Source organism: Hemiscyllium ocellatum, chromosome 20, assembly GCF_020745735.1.
Source record: "Hemiscyllium ocellatum isolate sHemOce1 chromosome 20, sHemOce1.pat.X.cur, whole genome shotgun sequence".
Lineage (NCBI taxonomy): Eukaryota > Metazoa > Chordata > Chondrichthyes > Orectolobiformes > Hemiscylliidae > Hemiscyllium > Hemiscyllium ocellatum.
The window spans coordinates 36231416-36254480 of record NC_083420.1 but is presented as its reverse complement, the minus strand read 5'-3'; the positions used below and the strand labels follow the sequence as shown (position 1 = coordinate 36254480).

General features: G+C 41.6%; 1 protein-coding gene across 1 annotated transcript in view; it reads left to right on the top strand.

Moving 5' to 3' along the window:
- The first annotated feature begins 1021 nt into the window (after positions 1–1021).
- The window catches only part of LOC132825211 (UNC93-like protein MFSD11), a 30435-nt gene continuing 8391 nt past the window's right edge, over positions 1022–23065 (top strand). The window contains exons 1-10 of the mRNA XM_060840273.1: positions 1022–1111; positions 7857–7912; positions 9097–9204; positions 11858–11937; positions 12725–12821; positions 13267–13325; positions 18881–19019; positions 19701–19750; positions 21460–21525; positions 22012–22137. Coding sequence (XP_060696256.1) covers positions 1022–1111; positions 7857–7912; positions 9097–9204; positions 11858–11937; positions 12725–12821; positions 13267–13325; positions 18881–19019; positions 19701–19750; positions 21460–21525; positions 22012–22137 — 871 coding nt within the window. The remainder of the gene's footprint in view (positions 1112–7856; positions 7913–9096; positions 9205–11857; positions 11938–12724; positions 12822–13266; positions 13326–18880; positions 19020–19700; positions 19751–21459; positions 21526–22011; positions 22138–23065) is intronic.

The following is a 23065-nucleotide window of genomic DNA, read 5'->3' as shown; positions in this document are numbered from 1 at the left end:
TGATGCTGTGCTTTTCCAGCACCACACTCTGTGCTGGGAACAACACCAACAGAACAGGATCTTCGACTGTGGGGTTGAGTGACAAACATGGAGGAGGGTGTTTACACTCTGAAATTGTTAAAACCAACTGTAAAGTACATGGGCAGAAGATAAAGTACTGTTCCTCCAGTTTGGGTTGAGCTTTGCCGGAGCAATGCCGCAGGCTAGAAACAGAGATGTTGGCACTAGTCACCCACTTCCTCATCTCTTCCATCTGTCATTCCATCCACTTTCCATTTCATGCCCTACCTCCAGTTGTGGTTGTTAAACTATAATCTGAAGGAGGCAAGAAATCAGTGCAAAGATTATCACTGAAAGCACCCAACAGATCAGGTAGCATTTGTGAAGAAAGAAAGAGTAAACATTTCAAGATGACAACCTCTTATCAGAATTGCTCCTGTCCTATTTCAAACATTGTCTTTCTCACTGAAAATGTTAATTTTCCATAACTGTAGATTGTTTCCAGCTGGCATATGGGAAAGAGCTGCGGAGTTAAGACTGGCCTCAAAGCATTGTTACGATGGGCCAAATGGCTTCCTTCTGCACAATAGGATTCTGTTCTGAGCTGCTGGTGGCTCGGTGTAAAGCCACTGTCAGTGGGATCACAGGTTCCAGAATCTGTGTTCAGCTGGTCTGGGGAAGATTTATGACCATCTACTAGGAGGGGGAAGTTTGCTCACTGGCCAGCAACTATATTGCTGTTGAGAAACATGTATAAAAACTATCAGTTGAAGATTAGGATACGCTGTGATACATTTCAAAGTCGACTACTGTATCATGTGTAAATTCGTTTATGGGGCCATGAGTGAGTTGAAGGATGCCGGATAAGAGAGAAAAAACAATCAGAGAGGAACCAGAGGCTCTGGTGTCAACGGTGAGTGAGGGACAGTCCCACGCAACAAACCCCGCCCCTCTCTCTGATGGACAGAGTCATCTTCATTCTCCTTAACTCTCAGCTGCTGCTGTACCGTTCAGTGTCTCAATGGGCGATCGCAAGGTGATCAATGTTTACCTCCTGGGTATCGGCTTCATGCTCATCTTCACCGCCTTCACTACCTGCGGGAACATAGAGGTGAGTGTTAGCCCAGTTGACATGGGCAGCGAATCCCAGGACAGCGAATCCATTGCTAAGCTCTATTACAAGGGCTAAGTACTTTGTTTTCGGTGCTGGAAACTTGAAATACGGGTAGAAATATTCACCATCTGTGGGGAGAGAAACGGACTTAAAGCTTCAGGTGTGTAAAGTTTCCTTAAAATGATTTGAGATGTAATAGTTTTTCAACAAAGCAGTGAAAGGCTAGGTTTAAAGAACAAGCTGTAATGTCTGTGAAATGAGGAACAATTAAAAACGAAGATATTACAGTGCAAAGAGAGATGTGAACAAATAAATAATAGTTGTAATTGTTTAGGTTTGAATGGACAGGGTAGAATTTACCACCAACACTTGCTGTCCAAAACACAAGGGGCAGAGCTTGTGATTTGAAATTGTTGGACTTACCTTTGTATCCGGAAAGACTGCAAAACGTTCCTAATGGAGGTTCGTGGAGTTTATGTTGAGTTTGGTTGGATCCGCGTAGGAGAGGTCGGAGTAGGAATGAATCAGAAAATTAAAATTACAGGTTACTGGTGTCAGCTTTGTGGCCTGAATAGATGACTGAACACCCAACCTGCTCCTACTTTTCCCAAAGTATTGTGAGCAGTAAATACAGTACGTTAGATTGGAAAAAAAAAGTTTAAGTAAATCTGTTTTTCACCTGGAAAGTGCGTTGTGATCTTCAGTGGTAAGAACATACGAAGAACAGGACAGATTGCTTCTGCTATGCTTCCATGGGAAATTACTATGGGAGAAGGATGTTGGGGGTGACTGAGAAGTGAACACAGGGTGTTGATAAGGGATGGAAGACGTGTTTACTGTTGACATATGCTGGAGGTGACAAAAACGCTGTAGATTGCTGGGTGAGGATAAGAGAATCCTCTCAGGCTTCTGACAGGGAAGGAGTTTATGCCCACCATAGTCAAACAGTCAGCAAACATTCACTGTGCATCCCATTTCTAAAAAATGAAATGCTGGAGGAGTGATGTCAAGAAGCCATCTGGAATTGAGGGGACAAACAGACTTTACAGGAGAGACTGAAATAATTGGCTGCTGTTGCTATTTAATCATCAATTCATAACATGTGATCTCTTGACTAGGACACAACAGAAACTCTGTTCTTTAAATAACATTATCTCCCACCAGCAACCCATGATCATGACATCATTTGAACAGGAGTCACAGGGCACATCTTAATTTAACTTGCTGTTCAGAACCATATTATGTTTACAGCACAGAGGAGGCCAGTCATATCTATGCTGGCTCACTGCTCAAACAACCAAAAGCAATCCAATTGCCTAGCTCTCTCCCTATAGCCTTGTATCTTCAAATCTTTCTATACCAATACAAACTTCAAAAAAATCCCCTCTCTGCTCAATTACAGATTGTTTCAGTCACTCAAGTCCCTAATCATAACTCCAAGCACACGGCGTTTCGATAAACTTAACATTATATCTTTACTTGCGAATATGTTTCATCTCTCTCTCACTTTTTTTTCTCTTTCCTTCACTATGTGATAGCTACAGCGTGGATGCATCAGGATGATGGCAAGGTTGAGAATTAAGAATTACTACATGAAAGCTGAAATTTAAGTCTGTAGTCAAAGGAGTACACAGAGTGTGTGAACATCTAACAAGCATTCCATATTCTGGGAAAGCTTAAAATTATATGTTGAAACATTAATTTCACTGATTAATGACAAGAGGCTATAAATTAGTTCTTAGTACTAGAACAGAAGAAGACATGACTATGACTATGACCTTTCAGCCCATGGAATGTGTTCCACAATTCAGGCTTAGTTTGAAATAGTCAATCAGAAGAACCATATTGAATGTCAGAATTGTTGAAGGTAAAAAAGATCAGTATGACTTGGGGCACTACTTGTTGTCTTATGGCACAGATTCAAACCAATCAGGTTTGTACATGTGGATGTTCTGCTCTTCTGCAGTAATTCTCTCAATGCAATGGAGTCACTGTGGTCAATTATCTAGATGTGTTTAATTTGCTGTAATGCAGTAAACTTAGAATGTGCATAATTCTGTGATATTCTAGCATTGTAAATAATTAGTGTTGTAAACAAATTTCAAAAACTGATTTTAAAAGAATCACAAAGATGGATGTTGATGGGTATGAAAGGTTTGAGTTATAAAGAAAGGCTGGGACTTTTTTCCCTTGAGCATTGGAGATTGTTTGGTGATCTTATAGAGGTTTATAAAATCATGAGGGTATAGGTAGGATTAATGGTAGGTGTCTTTTTCCTTGGATGGGGGATTTCAAGTCTTGTGGGGGCTTATTTTTAAGGTGAGAGGAGAGAGTTTTAAAAAGGACACGAGAGGCAATTTTTTTACACAGAGGGTTCACTTGTGGAATGAACTTCTGAGAAAGTGGTGTATGTGGGCACAGTTACAACATTTAAAAGACATTTAGATAAGTACAAGAATAGGAAAGGCTTGGAGGAATATAGGCCAGGAGCAGGCAGGTAGCACTAGTTTAGTTTAGGATTATGTTTGGCATGCACAGGTTGTACTGAAGAGTATGTTTCATGCTGTATGTCTCTATGACTATGACTCTAAGACCTGACTGTGTTATATATTGTGTGCACTGATGTATAGTGTGCACATGTGTATCCCAGTCAGCTGATAAATCAATATTCCTCCATTTTGAACACTACAGGTGAAGATGGCGAGGGCACAGAATGGTGGCTTTCAAGGTCCTTCACAAAGAGTGGCTCAGTAGCACCACTATTGACCAAGCTAGCCGTGTCCTACAAGACATAGCTGCTAGACCGAATCTGTGTCAGGTGATAAATCTATTTTAACTCATACTCCCTGATCTACCTGTTACAGATGCATCCCTCATTAACAGTTTTGGTAGGAGTGACCAGTACACCAGCATTCTGGAAAGAAAGCCGCACTTTCACATTGAAGAGATACTCCATCGTGTTGTGTGTCACGACTAACATGCTAAAGGGGACAGACTTCAAACAGATCTGATAAGAACTTGTTGTACAGACTGGAGGAATGGCATTGTTAGGGAAAAGGTTAAGCTTTAGCAGAGTGAATAGAAGAGGTTAGCTAGAAGGTTAAGCAGAATCTCAAAGGTAGTAATCTCTGGTTTACTCCCAGTGTTGCATTCTGGTGAGAATAGGAATAACAGCATAGGGCAAATAAATCAATGGTTGAATAGGTGGTGCAATGTGCAAGGATTCAGATTTTTGGATCATTGGGACTTCTTCTGGGGCAGAGAAGGCCTATTCAAAAGGAATGGGTTTCACCTGAACTGGAAAGGGACCAGTATTCTGGGAGGGAAATTTGCTAGTTCTATTTCAGGAGACTTTAAATTTGTGTGTGTGTGTGTGGGGGGGTCCTCAGTTGCAGTAAAAGTTGAAAGACAGATGAATATGCTTTGGAATCTGAAAATAGCAAGTTAATTGGAAAAGGCATACAAGAGCAAGACAGATAACAAGGTAATTCTGATGAATTGAACTGCATTTATTTCAATGCGAGGCGTCTTACGGGTAAGGCTAATGAATCCCGGGCAGGTGGGGACTTCAGATTGTAGCAAGGAGAGGTTAAAGATGTCAGCGAATACTCCTCCCAGCTGGTTTGCACAGGATCTGAGTGCACAGTTGGGGACTTCATTGCTTTCCATGGATTTATTTTCAAGAAGGTCAATTTGACTATTGTCGTGGTGACTGAGAGAATAGGTTTGTCTGAGGCTGTCGGGTCAGGTAACAACATTTCACTGACTTTCTGTTCGGACTGACTGTAGAAAGCACTGGGCACATCAGGGAGGGGTGTACTTTTGTTCACTATTCTGTTCTGCTTCATTTTGTAGCCCATTGTGTAGTGTAGACCTTGCCACAGATGGCGGGTATATGTGTGGCTAGTTTGTGTCTCTAACTTAGCCCGGCCTTGATTCTTGGCATCTCTAATGGCCCTGTGGAGCTCGTATTTGGATTTCCTGTAAAGATCTAGGTCATCTGAATGCCACACGCCTGATCTTCAGTAGACAATAGATTTCCTGGTTCATCCATTGTTTCCAGTTGGAGAACACACAGATTGACTTCTTTGGCACGTAGTCCTCTATACAATTGCTAATGAAGTCTGTTGCTGTGCTTTCAGGATGACGGATGTGAACTTGTGTGGCAGATATAGTGACTGTATTTCACTGTTAGATACTCTAGATCTGATGTGCAGTAAGTGAGCACCAGGGGGTGTTGATTAGGAGGCAGACTCCATTGCCCCTTGCCCTACCCCTCGAATGCTGTGCAGTCCACGTGATATACAATATAGAGAAACCTTCAGGTTTTAAGGCACAGTCAGGTATAGCAGGAGTGAGCCATGTCTCTATAAAACAGAATACATGGCAGTCTTTCAGTCCCCTCTGGAAGGTAAACCTAGCTTTAAGTTCATCCATTTTGTTAGAAGATTGAAGGTGATCTATGGTCAGGGCGTACCACAACATTTTGTCAAGTGTATTGTCTGATCTCAATGCAAGAGGTGAGCCACGGTCTGTCAGGCATTTGGTACAATCAGGATCCCAGGATCCATGTCCCTCTAGTCCAGAGACTGGGCCATGGTCAATCCTGTAGGTCAAGTCCAACCAGTCTGGGATTATTACTAAATCAGGCAGGAAATTAGACTATGCTCATGCAGGGCTGTCCTTGCAAATCATTCTGGGGTTGGCCATGATCACCTGAAGGTTTGGGCAGTAAAAATCAAGGGGGGATTATTAGGGAGCAATCCATGCGGTATTTAGGAAAATGGGGAACTCAAGACTGGGGATGAGATGCATTATGCTGTACACTGAGGGAATAAAGACTATATTTAAGGCCAGCTCCAAAATATAACATTGGAGAGGTGACGGCCTAGTGGGGGGTATTTGAATTGACCCAGGGCTGATGGTTGTAGAATTTGAATTCAATGAAAATCTAGAATTAAGTGTCTAATGATAACCATGAAACTATTGTCAATTGTTGGAAAACCCATCTGGTTCACTAATGTCCTTTAGGGAAGGAAACTGCCATCCTCACCTAGTCTGGTTTACATGTGACTCCAGACCCACAGAAAAGTAGTTGACTCTTAACGGCCCCCTGGGCAATTTGGAACGAACAATAAATACTGACCTAGCCAGCGATGTTCCCATCACATGAATGAAAACATTTCAGCATGGGGTACTGCAGGAAGGAGTGTTTTGGCAAGTCAACACCAATCTGACTTCAATGGTTGGTCAATGGATAGTGATAGTGGTGGGAGTTGTGTGCAGTGACAAAGTTAGAGTAAGTGTGAGGTAGTAGAGGGAAAGTAGTGACACTTACGTTGCAAAGCTGAGAAGATCACTTACCTTCTTGAAGCTCTGCTGTGCATTCCTCTTGTTTGATGAAATGACACTGACCTGGGCTGCTATCTGAGCCCATGTTGGGCTGGGTCTGGTGCCATTCTATCTGGCATACTGTCCCTTCATTCTACTGTAAATCCTAACACAGAGTAGCTATTCAGTATGTCCATCATTTGCTTATTTTTGTTCACAATTTCACCTTCTATATATTTCCAAGGGGCCCATATTACTCCAACTATTGAGCATTGAGAAGGATCCAAAAGGGTTAATACTTGACCTAGTGAAGTAAGCATCATCCACTGCAATAATATCATAAGGACTTCATAGGACGGGAAGTAAGATCACATGGGAGACAGACTTAAGGCCATGTCCTCCCAACAGTCTTTGTAGCGATGTAGAACCTATTCTTATGACCTGTATATATTTGCAGAGGTGGAATAAACCACATATTGTTTGCACCCCAAGCCTCTTCCCATTGAACTAGAAAGTAGCTACCATTGCACACAGTAGACCATATAACCCTTAAGGAAAGAACGCACAATTAGAAGATATGGATGGCAGCACACACACCAACCACTTTCTTATCCCAAAGTAATTGCAAAAGTTTAAGCTTATTTTAATACTCTCCTTTCATAGCTTCGACTTTCTGTTTTGTCCTTTTGTTATTTCTTTTGTATACGCTTTCTGTTCACCAGCATAGGTGTGAACCAGCAATGAAGCTTTTAATGTTATCTCACCTCTTTAGTTGTCTCTGTCTGTATTTTAGGAAAATAGAAACCCTGCCCTTTAAAGGAATAAATTGATTTTATATCACATTAAATTACGTTTTGAAAAGTTACCACTGATTAGTGGCATTACTCCCGTGAACAGATGATCCTACTTTACCGTGAACAGTCTTTGATTCATGCCATTAGAGTCAGCCTTACCTAAAGTTAGAATCTATTAACTTTCACATTTACCCCTTCCAAACATTTTATTTCTTTATTCATTACTAACTATAATATGGCCACAGGCCATACTTTGAGCACATAATTTAAGGTGACTCTTCATTGGAGTACTAAGAGAGTGCAGTGCTGTTATAAGGGCATCTTTCAGATAACACATTAAACATTAAACCAATGTCCATTCTACTAATTGGGGCAGATGTTAAAGATCCAAAGTTCAGTACTGAAAGGGGACTCCTCCCTGATTCTGTAATTCAACATTCAATTCACAACCAAGGCTATTAAAAACAGATAAACACATCTCATTCCTGCTTGTGGGATCGAGCAATGTGGGGAATGGTTGGCCCTTGTGTACCAAAGAAGTGTAATGTGAGTATGCTTCAGTTGTGGATATTTATGAGAAATTTATAAATGTAAACCCTTTCACTGTTGTTTTGCAGCAAACAGTAATAAGGAGTTTGACCAACAGCAGTTTCTCCAGCAGCGGTTACAACAGGTACCAGAAATCTTGACTCTTTACTGACTGCTGAAACAGTCTATAGTATTATATGTGGACTGAGGTACCTCACAACCTATCTCTGAGTCATTACACTATGCTTCCAGGAGGTGGTTTAGTGGGGTCGATATTATTTGACTAATTGCCAAACATCCACAGACTTCATCAGGGTGGAGGGAGCAAGGCCGTAGGGATGCCACACCATAAACCCCATATCACCAAGCTCACCTCAAGTGAGGGAGTTCAATTTTGCTGAAGACACAAGACAAATTTCACATGATTTGGTTGGCATTAATGCTTGTGTGGCACACTGATCTCCGTTTTCTGAGGTGTGCTGGAAATCTGATGTTCCCCAGGCTGTGCACCTTGATTTCAGCCATAAGCCTCATCCATAGCAGAGTAATTCCTTGCAAGTGTGAGGTCATATGATGGGACCAGAGTGAACATTTAATGTGGTAAAGTGTCCAAAGGCAAACAAGACAAAATTTGACATCAAGACAAAGTAGGAGATATTTAGGACAGGGGACCAGAAGTTTGGTCAGAGATGTGTTTTAAGAAGCATCCCAAAGGAGATAGAGAAATAAAGAAGCTAAGACAAGGAATTCCAAAGCTTAGTATCCAGGCACATTGCCTCCAATGGTGGAGTAATTAATATCAGGATGAACAAGATGCCTGATTTGGAGGTTGGCAGAAAACACGCAAGGATGTACAGCGAGAGAAGATTACAGATAGGGAGGGATGAGGCTATAGGGTAATTTGAAAACAAGAATGAGAACTTTAACATTTAAGTATTGTAGGACCAGATGCCAGTGTAGGTGAGCACAGAGAAGCTGTCTGAGCACTTAGTGTGATTTGGGATTGAAAATGTACTTCTTAGCTTCCAACTGCTCCCCTGTATAATCTATGAACATGCCTTGTCTGTGTCTTACTGCCAGTTTGAATCATCCTAATTATTATGAGCACCTTCTATTGTATAACCTAAGGATGTGCAGCGCATCATACTTCTGTTTCAAAAGAAACATTTTCTACAGACACCGACGATGGGGTAAATTTTACATCAGTTGTGGAAAGAGATCCAGTAGGTAGTGGAGAATGTAACGTTGTTGCCAGTACGAGTGGGAAGAGCAAGAATGGAACATTAAATGGCCTGCCCAAACATCAAACTTCCTTGTTTCTTTTGCCAGCCTTGCCATTATTTATGGAGTATTTTCAGCTTCAAATCTCATTGCACCATCTGTAGTAGCGGTTGTTGGACCAAAGATGTCAATGGTTTTCAGTGGAGTTGTTTACAGGTAATGCTGGACCCTGGTAGGTTTTTATCTCTTATACTTCTAATATCTTCTCAAGTTAAAACTTGGTCCCATCAGTTCAGTTGATATACCTAGTATGTACCCTGGGAACTTTCAATTCTTTGTTCTTTTGAATTTTATATCCACTCAGTGATGAGAAAGAGTGGGATTATATTTGGATAGAGCTTTAAAGAGCCAGTACTACCATACAGAGACAGACAGCTGAACCAAAGTAGTCTTTTGACTCTTGTATTCACAACACCATCAAATTAAACCACCAGAGATCTCCAAATAGTCACTACAATGGTTCCTAACCAGACTTTTGCATTACCAATACTAGACTTTGTGAGGAATTAATGTCCAGAAACCCCAACTAACATTAGCTGAAAGAAAATTGGACCGCACGGTAAGCTGATTAACTTCTATGCTTTAAATCCATAGCATTTGTTTTCAGCTTCATTCACACAAAAGATAGATAGACAAAGAACATATTTGAGAGATAAATAAAAGAAAATAACAAAACTGGCCAGATTACATAAATGTCCTTCACAATGCGTTGTTCACAGGTATAAATGTGGACTGCTTGATTGTTTTTTTTCCTGAAATGTTGTTCAGGGTTCTCAGTTCACCCAGGCAAAGGCAGCAATTCCTCCTCTCTTTAGGCTTCTGGAAATTGATATATCAGAGTAGACAGGGAGCTTTCAAATCTTCATGCTGTCTCAGTGGTAGCCCAGAACCTCTGAGATGACGTTGTTCAAAACAACAACTAATTCTGGTTCAAACCTGTTAGACACTCCCTGACATCTCAGTCACCTTTCAACAGCTGCCATCTGGTTGAACATGGTGTCTCCTTCAGACCTACTGGAACTAATTCTCAAGTACTGGGCAGCACGGTGGCACAGCGGTTAGCACTGTTGCCTCACAGTGCCAGAGACCTGGGTTTACTTCCTGCCTCAGGCGACTGACTGTGTGGAGTTTGCACGTTCTCCCCTTGTCTGCGTGGGTTTGCTCCGGATTCCTCCCACAGTCCTAATATGTGCGGGTCAGGTGAATTGGCCATGCTAAATTGCCTGTAGTGTTAGGTAAGGGGTAAATGTAGGGGTATGGGTGGGTTGCACTTCAGCGGGTCGGTGTGGACTTGTTGGGCTGAAGGGCCTGTTTCCACACTGTAAGTAATCTAATCTACTGACCCTGTTGGTAGCAATTTTCTGTTATCTGCTTTTCCTGGCGGGTCACTGTGTCTATTAGAACCTTTAATCAAGGCTCAGCCTGCAATTAGCCTCCAGGTCTGCCCTCAATAATAAACGAAGCCTTCCTGATCCATTCTTTTTTTAAATCTAAGTTGACCCTGTGTCCATCAGTCATTTCTACCTCATAATTCAAAATTGATAAAAGAATAAAATTTAAATAGTGAAAAATAAGAAAGGGCTCTAACACCAGCACAGGTGCAACAGGCTGAGTGGCCTTCCTCTTTGCTGTAAGTGTGCCATTATCTGGCCTCCTTTTTGTTGGTTTGTTCACTTAGCTGTGCTGCTACAGGTAAGGCCTAACCACCCAGTTCATGGAGACAGCCCCAACCCATGGGTGGATTGGACACCAGATTCTGAACCATAGCAGAGAAAAAGTTTTGTGCCAGAATCTGTGGACAATCATTTCATGTTGCAGAGTTTAATAACTCAGGAAATTTGACTGGAAAGGAACATCAATTATTGTTGAACACCAAAATAGCGCCATTACTCTGACATACATAGGTAAGTCCCTGCCTGGGTTAGAAAGTTCTGCAGACTCATCTCTGGACCCGCTTTTTTTAAATCTGGAAGTGCTCTTACCTATAATTGAATGGCTTTCCCATCATAAAATCACAGTGAATTGTTTTTCTTTTTAACTTTTAAATGCCACTAGTAAATCACCATGTAGCCAATTAGACATTTACATCCAAAGTCTGTTACAGGCAATGCACACCATCAAATGTGAGGGAGGGGTAGGGAGATGGAAGGGGATAAATCAAAATAAAGTTGGAGCGTGAAACAGATCATTTGATTCCCCGTGGTGCCCAGCTAACTGTAAGGCAAAGGCATCAAGAGCATTGATGGATACCACTGTGCCACAAGAGCCCTTCTGGGTCTGCTTTCCACATATTTTCTAATTAAACTGTTCAGATATGTTATTACACACCTCTGGAGCAGGTGGTATTTGAACCCAGGACTCTTGCCTCAGAGGTAATGACATGTCCACTGTACCAGAAGAGTCCCTTCCAATGTTGGGAGTAGGGGATTGTGGGAAATTGTGTTCAGCTGTCCTTAGTTCAATCAAATCCAAAACTAATTCTGGTCTTTATTTTGTTTCATTGTGAATGATAAAATACTTCAATTATTCCCATTTATCCCTTGAAAGAACTGAAATGCTGCTCAGTTGGCAGTTTACATCCTTATATTGTGCTAGGTTGAAGCCAGTACAAGCTGGTTATAAATAGGTGCTTTTGAAAATAAATTATGGCATTGCACTATTTGGGGGAAAAGGGAATTTTGAGGGAGAATTCTCAATGCACTCCTCTTGTTTCTATGATCGTCTGTACCACAAGCATCTGCAATAAAGCTCAGAGTGAGGCCTTGTTCCTGCCCTTTATTGTAGTTGTGTTTTTTTTTGTTTTTCTCAGCGGTTACGTGGTTTCATTCAGTAAGCCAATGACTTGGTCATTCTATATTACATCCATCTTCATTGGATTTGCTGCAGCTGGTGAGTAGAATGCATCCTGAACCTTTATTTCCAAATCCTAGTCTCTCTGTATCTCCTATTGTAGAATCATAGAATCCCTACAGGAAGCAGGCCATTCATCCCATCAAGTCTGCACCAAACCTCCATAGAGCATTCCACCCAGATCATACCCTGTAATGTGCATTTCCCATGATTAATCCACCTAACTTACTCATCCCTGGGCACTACGGGCAATTCAGCATTGCCAATTCACCCAATCTGCACATCTTTGGACTGTAGGAGGAAAGCAGTGCATTTAGAGGAAACCCACACAGACCACAAGAACAACATGCAAACTCCACACAGACAGCCGTCCGAAGGTGGAATCGAACCCAGCTCCCTGGCACTATCAATGCTAACCATTAAGCCACCATGCTGCCCTGCTGTCTTCTCTTGAGGCACTGCCTTGCCACTATCTTCACACCCTGGTGATGTCTCCTCATCAACTGTTTCTTTGTGCTTGTGCCCAGAGGATGTGGGTCCATATGCTATTGAGGCATGAAGAGTGGGGATGGTGAGTCGAATAAGGTAGGGAGGATTTGCAGATAACTCTAGTCATGGCCTGAACTGATATCCACACTGCCTATTAACCAGAGCAGTAATAGGATTGGTAATCTTGACAGTCTTTATGCTTCCTACCCACTTCCTCACACCCGTGTCTCTAAACCCAGTTTTAGCCCCAATCACTATCTCACCATATGCCCGTTAACTCAGTACAGTGGTACACGTTGAGGAGACAACTCTGCCCATGTTCTTTCTTCTCTTTCAGTGCTCTGGACTGCTCAGGGAAACTTCCTTATCTTGAACTCTGACTGCACCACTATCAATAGGAATACTGGGATCTTCTGGGCTCTGTTACAATCCAGGTAAAGAACTGCAGACTCCTAAAAGAACTAGGCAACATAGATATAACTTGACCCTTAAATATTCTTTCTTTGCCCATAATGGTGCCTGCTATAATCTAATGGCTTGGACTATCCCTCTCCCTAATGGACTCATAGAAATATACAGCACGCAAGGAGGTCATTCAGCTTGTAATGTTCGTATTTGTTTTAAGTGATAAGATTCACTTTGAAGGTAAATACTAGCATTGAACAGTTGAACCAAATGATCTATTTTGGTGCTGTAATTTGCATGTAATTCTGTGTACTGGAAAATCAATATACTGTTCTGAACCAAAAATGGATATTGATTTTTCAATTCTGCCTCTTCCTTTTATTTATCTGTGTCCCAGGGTGACCTGCTGTGGTGGGGAATCTAAGTCTTCATGTTCTGTTTGGGGTGACTAACAAGTTTGATGTATTTTTACAGCATGTTGTTTGGAAACCTCTATGTTTACCTCCGATGGAGAGACATAACATTGATCTCAGGTAAAGGATTGACTTTGCTTCCAGCTTTACCATTTTCAGGTGAGGGAGAAGGGGAAATGTGAAAACCAGTGATGGGTAGAGTTTGTCGGGACATTGGGGATGCATGGGGTTTTTGACTGTATAGGGTGAAGGGGTAATGGGAGGTCATGAAGGGAGTGGTGGAGGATCAGCATGACGAGGACTTGTTTGGATGAATGGAAGAGATGACAGGCATGATGAGGTAAGGGAGCATTTAACCCTCTGGGTACCTTGAACAAAATATCAACTTGGTAATCCAACGTTTCTCTAGACAATATTAGTAATTTCAATCAGTCTAATATGGATCCACTCAGTCTCCTGACAGCCTCAGACTCTGTTTGTCACAGCTTCTCTAGATTTTGTTTGAAATCATTTGTGACATGTGGACATCACTGGCCAGACCAGGATTTATTGCCCATCTCTAATTGTACTGGAGATGGTGAGCTGCCTTCTTGAACTATTGCAGTCTCTAGAGTTTATGTACACCAGTGTTGTTAGGATGGAAATTCCAGAATCTTGACCCAGCAACATTGACAGAACGGATATAGTTTCAAATCAGAATGATGTGTGGCTTGGAAGGGATCTTGGAAATGGGGCTGTACCTGTGATTGTTTCTTTCTAGATGGTAGGGGTGGAAAGTTTGAAAAGTACATCAAAGCAGTCTGGTGTGTTACATCATCTTGTAGATTTCACACACTGCTGCTACTATGTGTTAGTAGTGAAGAGAATGTTTGAAGATGTTGAATGGGGTCCCCATCAAATGGATTGCTTTGTCCTGGATGGTGTCAAGTTTCTTGAATGTTATTGAAACTGCACTCATCTAGGCAATCGGTGAGTGTTCCATATTACTGATCTGTGTCTTGGAAATGGTGAACAGGTTTTGAGTAGACATGGGTGAGTTACTTGCCACAGCTTTCCTAGTGTCTGATCTGCTCTTGTCACCAAAATTTATATGGCTGGTTCAGTTCAGGTTCTGGTCAATGGTAATGCCCAGGATGTTTCAGTGATGGTAATGCCATTGAATGCCAAGGCATGATGGTTAGATTCAGTCTTATTGGAGATAGTCTTTGCCTTGCACTTGTGTGACATAAATGTTACTGGCCACTTATCCAGGATTTGCTGTCAATGAACATAGACTGCTATAGTGTGAGGTGTCTTGAATGATGCTGGATAGTTATCAGTTCACATTCTTATCTCATTATGGAGAATAGGTCATTGATGAAGCAACTAAAGATGATTGGATCTAGGATACTGCCTTGAGGAACTCCTTGAGAGATGTCCTGGAGCTGAGATGGCTCTAACAACTACAGCCATCTTCTTTTGTGCTGCGTATAACTTCAACCAGCAACAGGTTTCTTCTAATTCCCATTAACTCCACTTTTTCTTGGGCTCCTTGATGCCAGTTGATTAGATGCTCCGCTAATGTCAAGGACAGTCAATCTCACCTCACCTCTGGAGTACAGTTCTTTTGTCAATAGTTGAGTTGTCAATATTAGAAATACAAGACCTTTTAATGGTCAACCAAAAGATATTTTCTAAGCAACCTGTATCAGAGATGTTAGTACATAGTTCAAGTAGGACTTAAACCCAGGTCTCCTGGTCCAGAGCTAAGGAAATTACCACTGCATCACAAGAGCTATCCTTTAGTTCATCTTGAAAATATTAGTCCCAAGTGATTCCATCAGGTGTAAGGAAATGTTTGTGCTGTTTATGAGTGTGGTTTGGTGAAAGGTGGTAATGGCAGTTTCACTCTGGTAGCACTGAGCTCTGTATGTGTCTGCTTATAAAACTAAATTGCTTTCCATTCTTTTAAAAGATTTGAAATAAAAGTAAAATTTGTATTAAAGTTGTAGGTTTGCAATAAAAATGAGAAAAGAAACTGGTCCCATCCTCTCCCCTTTCCTTTTCCTCACTTTTTGGTATTTTTGCACTGTCCCGATGGGTTTTGCATATGATACTGGTAATCGATTGGAAACACAATTGATTTAGTGGTGGAAGATAAAGGAGAAAAAAAGTAACACAGGTAATTTGGTGATTAAAGGAATTGTTCAGTTGTGCATTAAAGCACGTCTCGATATAAAACACAATATGTTTTAAAAATTGGCATCCCTATAAGCTTTGTATGCAAATTGGTAATTGGACCAGAAACACAGGTGATTTAGTGGTGGAGGACAAAAGAAACAAGTAACATGGGTGATTTAGGTAGTGGAAAAAAACACCATTCAATGATGCATTCAGAAATACCTTATTTTGCCTTCCAACTCCATATTAATTTAATTCCCTTCCTCTCCTCCTCACCGTCCCTATTTCACTGCCCTTGATGGGCAGTGTTCATTAATTGCTCTTTTATTTGGTGAATTAGATGATATAAAAATGCGGGAGCTGGGCTGTATTATTTTCCTCTCCAATTCTATTTTAATTTAATTCTCCCCTTTTCCTCCCACCCTTCCCTACTGTTGTTGTTTCAGTTGTTGATATTGGGTTCTTGTCACATTATCCCTGTTGGGCAGGAGTTGTTTCTTATTGTTTGGTGATTGGGTTTCCCTAAAAGTAAGAAAGAGTTCTTCATCTGGTGTGGATGGAAAGTCCGAAGATCACTTCATGGGCCTGCACCTGGACCTGGCCAAACTATCTACAGCTCACAACTCCCTGCTTCTTTTTATGGTTATGTCAATATCCAGGTGTCCTTGGAGAGGTAGCACACAGTGTCCACTAACACCCTGGAAGCATTCTGGCATTGATGTGGGCCATGATGGCTGGGGTCCATTGGGGGATGAAGACCTTGTCATATGAGAAGTGGCCGAGTACGCTGGATTGGTACTCGATGGAGTTTAGAAGGATTAGAGGGATATTATTGAAGCTTACAGAATACTGAGAGGCCTAGAGAGGATGGTGAATCTGTGGAACTCGTTGCCACAGAAGGCTGTGGAGGCTAAATCATTGTCTGTATTTAAGACAAGGTAGATAGGTTCTTGATTAGTTAGGGAATCAAAGGTTTTAGGGAGAAGGCAGGAGAATGGAGTTGAGAAATATATCAGTTCTGATAGAATTGTGGAGCATACTGAATGGGCCAAATGGCCAAATTCTGTTCCTATAACTTATGGTCTTATTACCTTCTCCGATTCCAACTTGATTTAAACCCTGATGAAGGGCTTATGCCCGAAACGTCGATTTTCCTGATCCTTGGATGCTGCCTGACCTGCTGTGCTTTAACCAGCAACGCATTTTCAGCTCTGAGCTCCAGCATCTGCAGACCTCACTTTTTACTTAACCCCATCCCCACCAATTCTCCCTTTTGATGGTGAGTTTTTGGTTATAGTTACACTGTTGCTGGTGAATAGTTTATTGTTAATTGATTTACATTAAAAAAGAGCAGAGTTCTTCTCAAATGGGAGTGATTGTGGGGGGTGGTGGAGTGTTGTGGTGGGGAACATTGGAAGGTATGAGAAGGAAAAAGTAGAAATCGTGATTCTGCTACACTACTGGTTTACAATAAACATTTATAAATCTCTGAAAATCTTTTATTTGACAATTCAACATTTGTGTCTTTGTTAAACAAAACAAGGTTGCAATGGGGTCAACATGAGTGCTTCTCTTTGCACGCCTTCCTGAGATTGTCATTGAACAAAGGTTAATCTCCTAGCTTGATGCTTGTGGCACAATGGGAGATATGTCCAGCCAGGAAATTACAGATTGTGGCTGAATACAGTTCTGCTGCTATCAATGCCCACAACATTTCATGGATACCCAGTCTGAGTGGTTAGATCTGTTCCAAGATTGTCCCATTTAGCATGATGACAGCATAACATTACGTGATGCAGGTGATATCCGAGGTGTGAAGATGGGCTTTGTCTCCAAGGACTATGTAGTGGTTACTCTTATAAATACCATCATGTATAGTTATATCTACAGTAGATAGATTGGTGAAGTTGAGTAGATTTTCCCATCTTGTTGGTTCCCTCATCACTTACTGCAAATCCAATCTCGCAGCTATGTCCTATAGAACTAAGCCAGCTTGGTCAGCAGGGGTGCAACCAAACTGGTCTTGGGGATTCTCATGGCAGAATACTCAGTGCTTGGTCCAAAGTGTTTAACTTGATTGAGTACTGATACACCAGCCAAAGAGGGAAAGGTAGGTGGTAATTAGCAGTTGGTGTCCTTGCCTGTTTTTTTATCTGATGCTACGAGACTTCATGGGGTCTGGAATTAATGTTGAAGACTCCCAGGGCAACTATGTACTAATTATATACTCCTGCACTTGTGGGACAGGACGTACCCAGTAGAGTGATGGTTGTGTCTGGAACATTACCTGTAAATTTTGTCAGTACGACTATATCAGGCTATCGCTTGACTAGTCTATGGCATATGCCCACAGATGTTGTAAGGAGGACCTGACAGAATCAACAGGATTGTGTTTGCTGTCATAGGTTCTGGTTCCTGAGTTACTGTCAGGTAGTCTGGATTCATTCCTTTTGTTTTGAATTTTATATGGTTAAATAGAACCGAAGAAGGCCTATCGGCTAGACCAGGTATGGATGTCAGATTTCCAGCTCTAAAGAGCATGAGAAAATCATTTTTATGACAGTCAGCAGTGGTTACAGTGTCAACATTAGGCAAGTTTTTAATTGTAGATGTTGTTGATTTCAAGTTTCACCATTTACTATGGTGGGATTGGAACCCATTTTCCTAGAACACCAGCCTGAGGTTCTGGATTAGCAGTCTAGTGACAGTACCCTGCTATTTCTCTTTGAGCTTCTTGACTGTCTTGACCCTTCTAACCATCTGGGCCTCCCTGTCTGACTTGGTCTTCCTAACTCCCTAATGGGACAATAGCATCATTCCACTAAAACCTCCACTTGCCCAGGCACTGAGTACTATATTTATAGGACATTTGTCCTGGGATACAGGTTCCATTGATGCAGGGTCAGATCACTTGCTTCTGAATAAGTAGATCATGGGTTTAAGCCCATTATGAGCAACATGGTTCCATAATCAGGCTGACCTGGTATTGAAGGAGTTCTGCACATTTTTCCTAATCAATTTGTTCAGAGATATAATGACACCCCCTGGAGCAGGTGGAACTTGAATCCAGGCCTCCTTGCTCAGAAATAGGAACAATACCACTGCACCACTGAAATAACTCCAAGAAGCTGGTATCCCAGAACCAAGTCACCCTTGTTTTACACTTGGGGAGCCCTTGATAACAATCCAGCTCTCAGAGTGAATTGAATGCCTGACCATCCTATTCTTATCAGTCAGCCAAGGCTTTCTGATTGGATCAGATTAACAGCTCCAATTAGGGAACTCATATTCTTTGAAATCCACTTGGCTGACTTTGTTACTATCACTACAACCACAACAGCCCTAAAATTCTGCACTGTTTTTTTTTATGAGCGGCAAGCAGTGACTAGTGAAGTAGATATTTTATAATCAAACTGTTCAGGGAGATGTTATTATACATCTCGAACTTTGAGATGTCTTGAGATTATTAAGGAAAATTTGGAAATGCAATTTTATTTTTCTTTTTGACTTATCAGATCATGACAGGAGTACTTTGTTTATCGTATTGTTCGTGATCTCTCTTGCTGGGACAGTCATCCTACTTGCGCTGAAAAACATCAAACACTTGCACCACCACTCGGAGATCAATGATCCTCTACTTCTTGATTCTATGCTGTAAGTACTCAAGTGCAATGGTTCATCTCCATATATCATGTATGGTTCTGAATTCAGGAAGATAAATGCCATGTAATTCTAAAACTGGCCACTAAAAAGTCTCTTACCCTGTTCCCAATTACCCAGGCTGAGATCAGGATCTCACTGTATTGAAATAAATAATGTGTAAAACCCCAAAAAAAAACACATTGGAAAAATGATCTGTTCAAAGCACATTTATGCCAGACATCGCTCTATGGATAGCGCTGCTGTCTCACAGTCAGAAGATCTGGGTTCAAGTCCAACTTTAAAGACTTGAGCACAAAGTCCAGACCAACAGTCCAGTGTAATTTTAAGGAGTAAGGCAAATTTAAATGCCATCCACCCACTCATCGTATCTCAGGATGTTAGGGATCCTGAGGCATTGTTTCGGACATGCACAAGGGTGTTGTCTGTTGTCCTAATCCATGTTTATTGTTTAGCTAACACCTCAAACAGATTATCTTTGTGAACAACACATTTGTGCTTTTGGATGTGGCCACCATGTCACATTTCCTACATTACAACAATGACTGTAGCTGGCTGCAAAGCACTTTGGTACATCCAGATGTTGTGGAAGGTGCTGTATAATGCAACTCTTCCTTTACTTTTGAATGTTATTTTAGTCTTTACAAACACCTGATTTGTTTCAATGTTGACTAGGTTTAAAGAGAAGGCGATGTCGACTCTGGATCAGATCACATCAGAGTTCAGTAAGTTGTTCCTCTTCACAAATGCTTCAGGCTGATTAACTCATTCTGGACTTTTGTTCCTGTTAAATGCTCTCAAATGAGATATGGTTCTGAACTGACACATTTTAGTGGTGGGCATAGTCAGGAGAAAATGGTATAGTGTTTGAGGGGCATAGCAGGTTAGTGCTTGAGGAGTGATTGAGAGATATAGTAGATTAGTAATTTAGGGGTATGGTGGACTAATGCTTGAGGGATACGAAGGGATAAAGACTGGAGGGTGGAGTGGGTTAGTTAATGGCGGGTTAAGGTGAGTTAGTGATTTGGTATGTATGGTCAATTAGTGATTTGCACTGTATGAGGGTTAATGATTGGAGTAAAGTGTGTGTGTTTGAGAGCTTTGGTGGGTTAGCAATTGGAAATGCAATGTGGGTTAGTGATTGGAGCTCTACAGTAGGTCAATTATTGGGGGAATGGTGGACAGTGATGGGAGGGATTAAATATAGTATAAGGTAATTTGAGGTAATACATTTTGGCAGACAGAACAGAGGAGCTGAATATTATGTAAATGGAGAAAGACTGCAGAAAGCTACAGTATAGCCAGATTTGCTGTCCTCATGCATAAATCACAAAGCTGGCATACAAGTTTAGTGGGTAATACAGAAAGCAAATTGACTGAAGGCCTTTATTTCAAAGGGAATGGAGTGCAAAAATAAACAGATCATGCTAAAATTATGTAAGGAACTAGTCGGTCGACACCTACAATAGTACGACGGGTTTTGGTTGCCTGGCCTAAGAAAAGGTACACTGGTATTAGAAGCAGTCTAGAAAAGGTTCTCTAGGTTGATCCTGGGTATGGAGGGACTTTCTCATGTATAGAAGTTGAGGAGGTTGGGCCTGTACTTATTGGAGTTTAGAAAAATGAGAAGTGACCTCAAAGAAACAGAGGGCACTTGACAGAATAGATGCCTGAGAGGTTGTTTCCCATTATGGGTGAGTCTAAGACCAGAGGGCATAATCTCAGAGTAAGGGGTTGCCCATTTTTAAAAAAAGATGAGATGGAATTTTTTTCTTTTCAGAAGGTAATGAATGTATGGAATTCTTTAGGACAGAAAGTTATAAAAGCCAGGTTGTTAAGAATTTCAAGGTCGAAATAAGACAGATGTTTTATCAGTAATGGAATCAAGGGCTATGGAGAAGAGACAGGAAAGTGGATTATCAGATCAGTCATGTTCCAATTAAATGGCAGAGCAGACTCAATGGGCTGAATGGTCTACCTTTGTTTCTATGTTTTAGGTCTTATAGACTACGGTGAACAGTGATTGTGATGTACAGTGGATTAGTGATTTGGGGATATGCTTGGTCATTGATTAAAAAGGGGAACACAATGAGTTTTCAAATGGGATCCATGCATTATTGATTGAATGTTTCAGTGGGCAGAGTCTGGGGCAGAATAGTGTTTGTGGGTAACAAGAGTATTCTGAGATGTCGGAGGCTTGAACACTCAATGGGATGGAAACCATTTGCTTTGACTCTGAAGATGATGTGGTCTGTCAGAGACATGTCCCAGGGACGTGACCCTACAAGTGATGTTGGAGATTCTGGTGCTTGGTATAATGACCCAATCATTGGTCAGAATACAGAGGCTGAAACTGAGAAATCCTCTCTGCCTCAATTTTCATGGTTAATATAGAAATTCACTCTCTTCTCACTGTGTTCAATTTCTTTTTCAGGGTCAATGTTGAGGTTGTTTTGTACAAAGAACATGCTGCTACTGAGCATGCCAATTGCATATAGTGGTAAGTAAGTGAGAATATGGCAATGGATGAGTGAATTTATAGCAGGGAGTGAGTGTGTAGACTGCACTTTGTGAGAATTGATATCTGACAATTAAACTGTACCACCAGAGGAGTGGTGATGATGTCAATAGTGTCCCAGATCTCTTCTTCCTGACACTGTCCCCATCTCTTATCTACTCCTACACTGCCCTCACTTCCACCACCCCTCACATTCACCCCCACTCCCAAGTCCCTGACACTCACTGCATCCCTCAATCTGACATTGTAGGGGATTGACTTTGATATCAATTTGATCTGGTCCCTAAAGACCATGGATCCACCATACTTCAACCACATCAACAATTAGGGACCAGGAAGGACAACTGATGAGGAATATTAGATTATTATAATGTTTAAAAGGTAGCTTTACTTGTGCAGTACCTGTTCTTGGAATTTTATTTGCTCAGTCCCTCGTTAACTTTTATTTTGGGGGCTTTGATGTTCCAGGCCTGGTGCTGACCTTTTACAGTGGGGTGTATGGTACATGCATTGGAGCCACCAGACAGTTCGGGACAATGGCCAAGGGTCTGATTGGTCTCTCGGGGATATTCATTGGCATTGGAGAGATTCTTGGTAAGTATGAAAAATGTCAGGAAGCGTGCATGAGCGTGGGAGGGAGAGGTCAGAGGAGGTTAGATGTTGGGGAGCAATGTAAGAGGTTGTATAGACAGTCTGAGAGGGTGATCAAAGTAGCACAACATAAAAACTAAACCATCACATTCTCTGTGTAATCAGGAATCAGAAAAGGTTGTGAAAATCTGAATTGTCTCTCTTGAAGGTCATCTTGGATCTAACTAAATATCAGAAAAGTGGCTTAATGGGTTAACTCGTCTCCATGTTCCTGTCAGTTCAATGGCCTAAATGACTTCCTTGGTTAGAATGAACTGTCAGAAAGTGGGAAAGCACAAGGTTATGGACCACAATCTGATTAACAGTAGTTCCTCATTCATTGCTGCAAGTTCTCACAGATGTTCATTGATGATTGCACAATATTCATTGCCATTCATGATCTCTCAGTTGAAACAGACCATGCCCAAAATGTATCAAGACAAGGCCCAGGCTTGAGCTGATAAATGCTGAAAATGTGTTGCTGGCAAAGTGTAGCAGGTCAGGCAGCATCCAAGGAGCAGGAGAGTCGACGTTTTGGGCATAAGCCCTTCTTCAGGAATGAGGAGAGTGTGCCAAGCAGGCTAAGATAAAAGTAGGGAGGAGGGACTTGGGGGAGGGGCGTTGGAAATGCGATAGGTGGAAGGAGGTTAAGGTGAGAGTGATAGGCCGGAGTGGGGGTGGGGAGAGATCAGAAAGAAGATTGCAGGTTAGGAAGGTGGTGCTGAGTTCAAGGGTTGGGATTGAGACAAGGTGGGGGGAGGGGAAATGAGGAAACTGGAGATCAGAAAGAAGATTGCAGGTTAGGAAGGTGGTGCTGAGTTCCTGACCTCTCCATCCCCACTTCCACACCGGCCTATCACCCTCACCTTAACCTCCTTCCACCTATTGCATT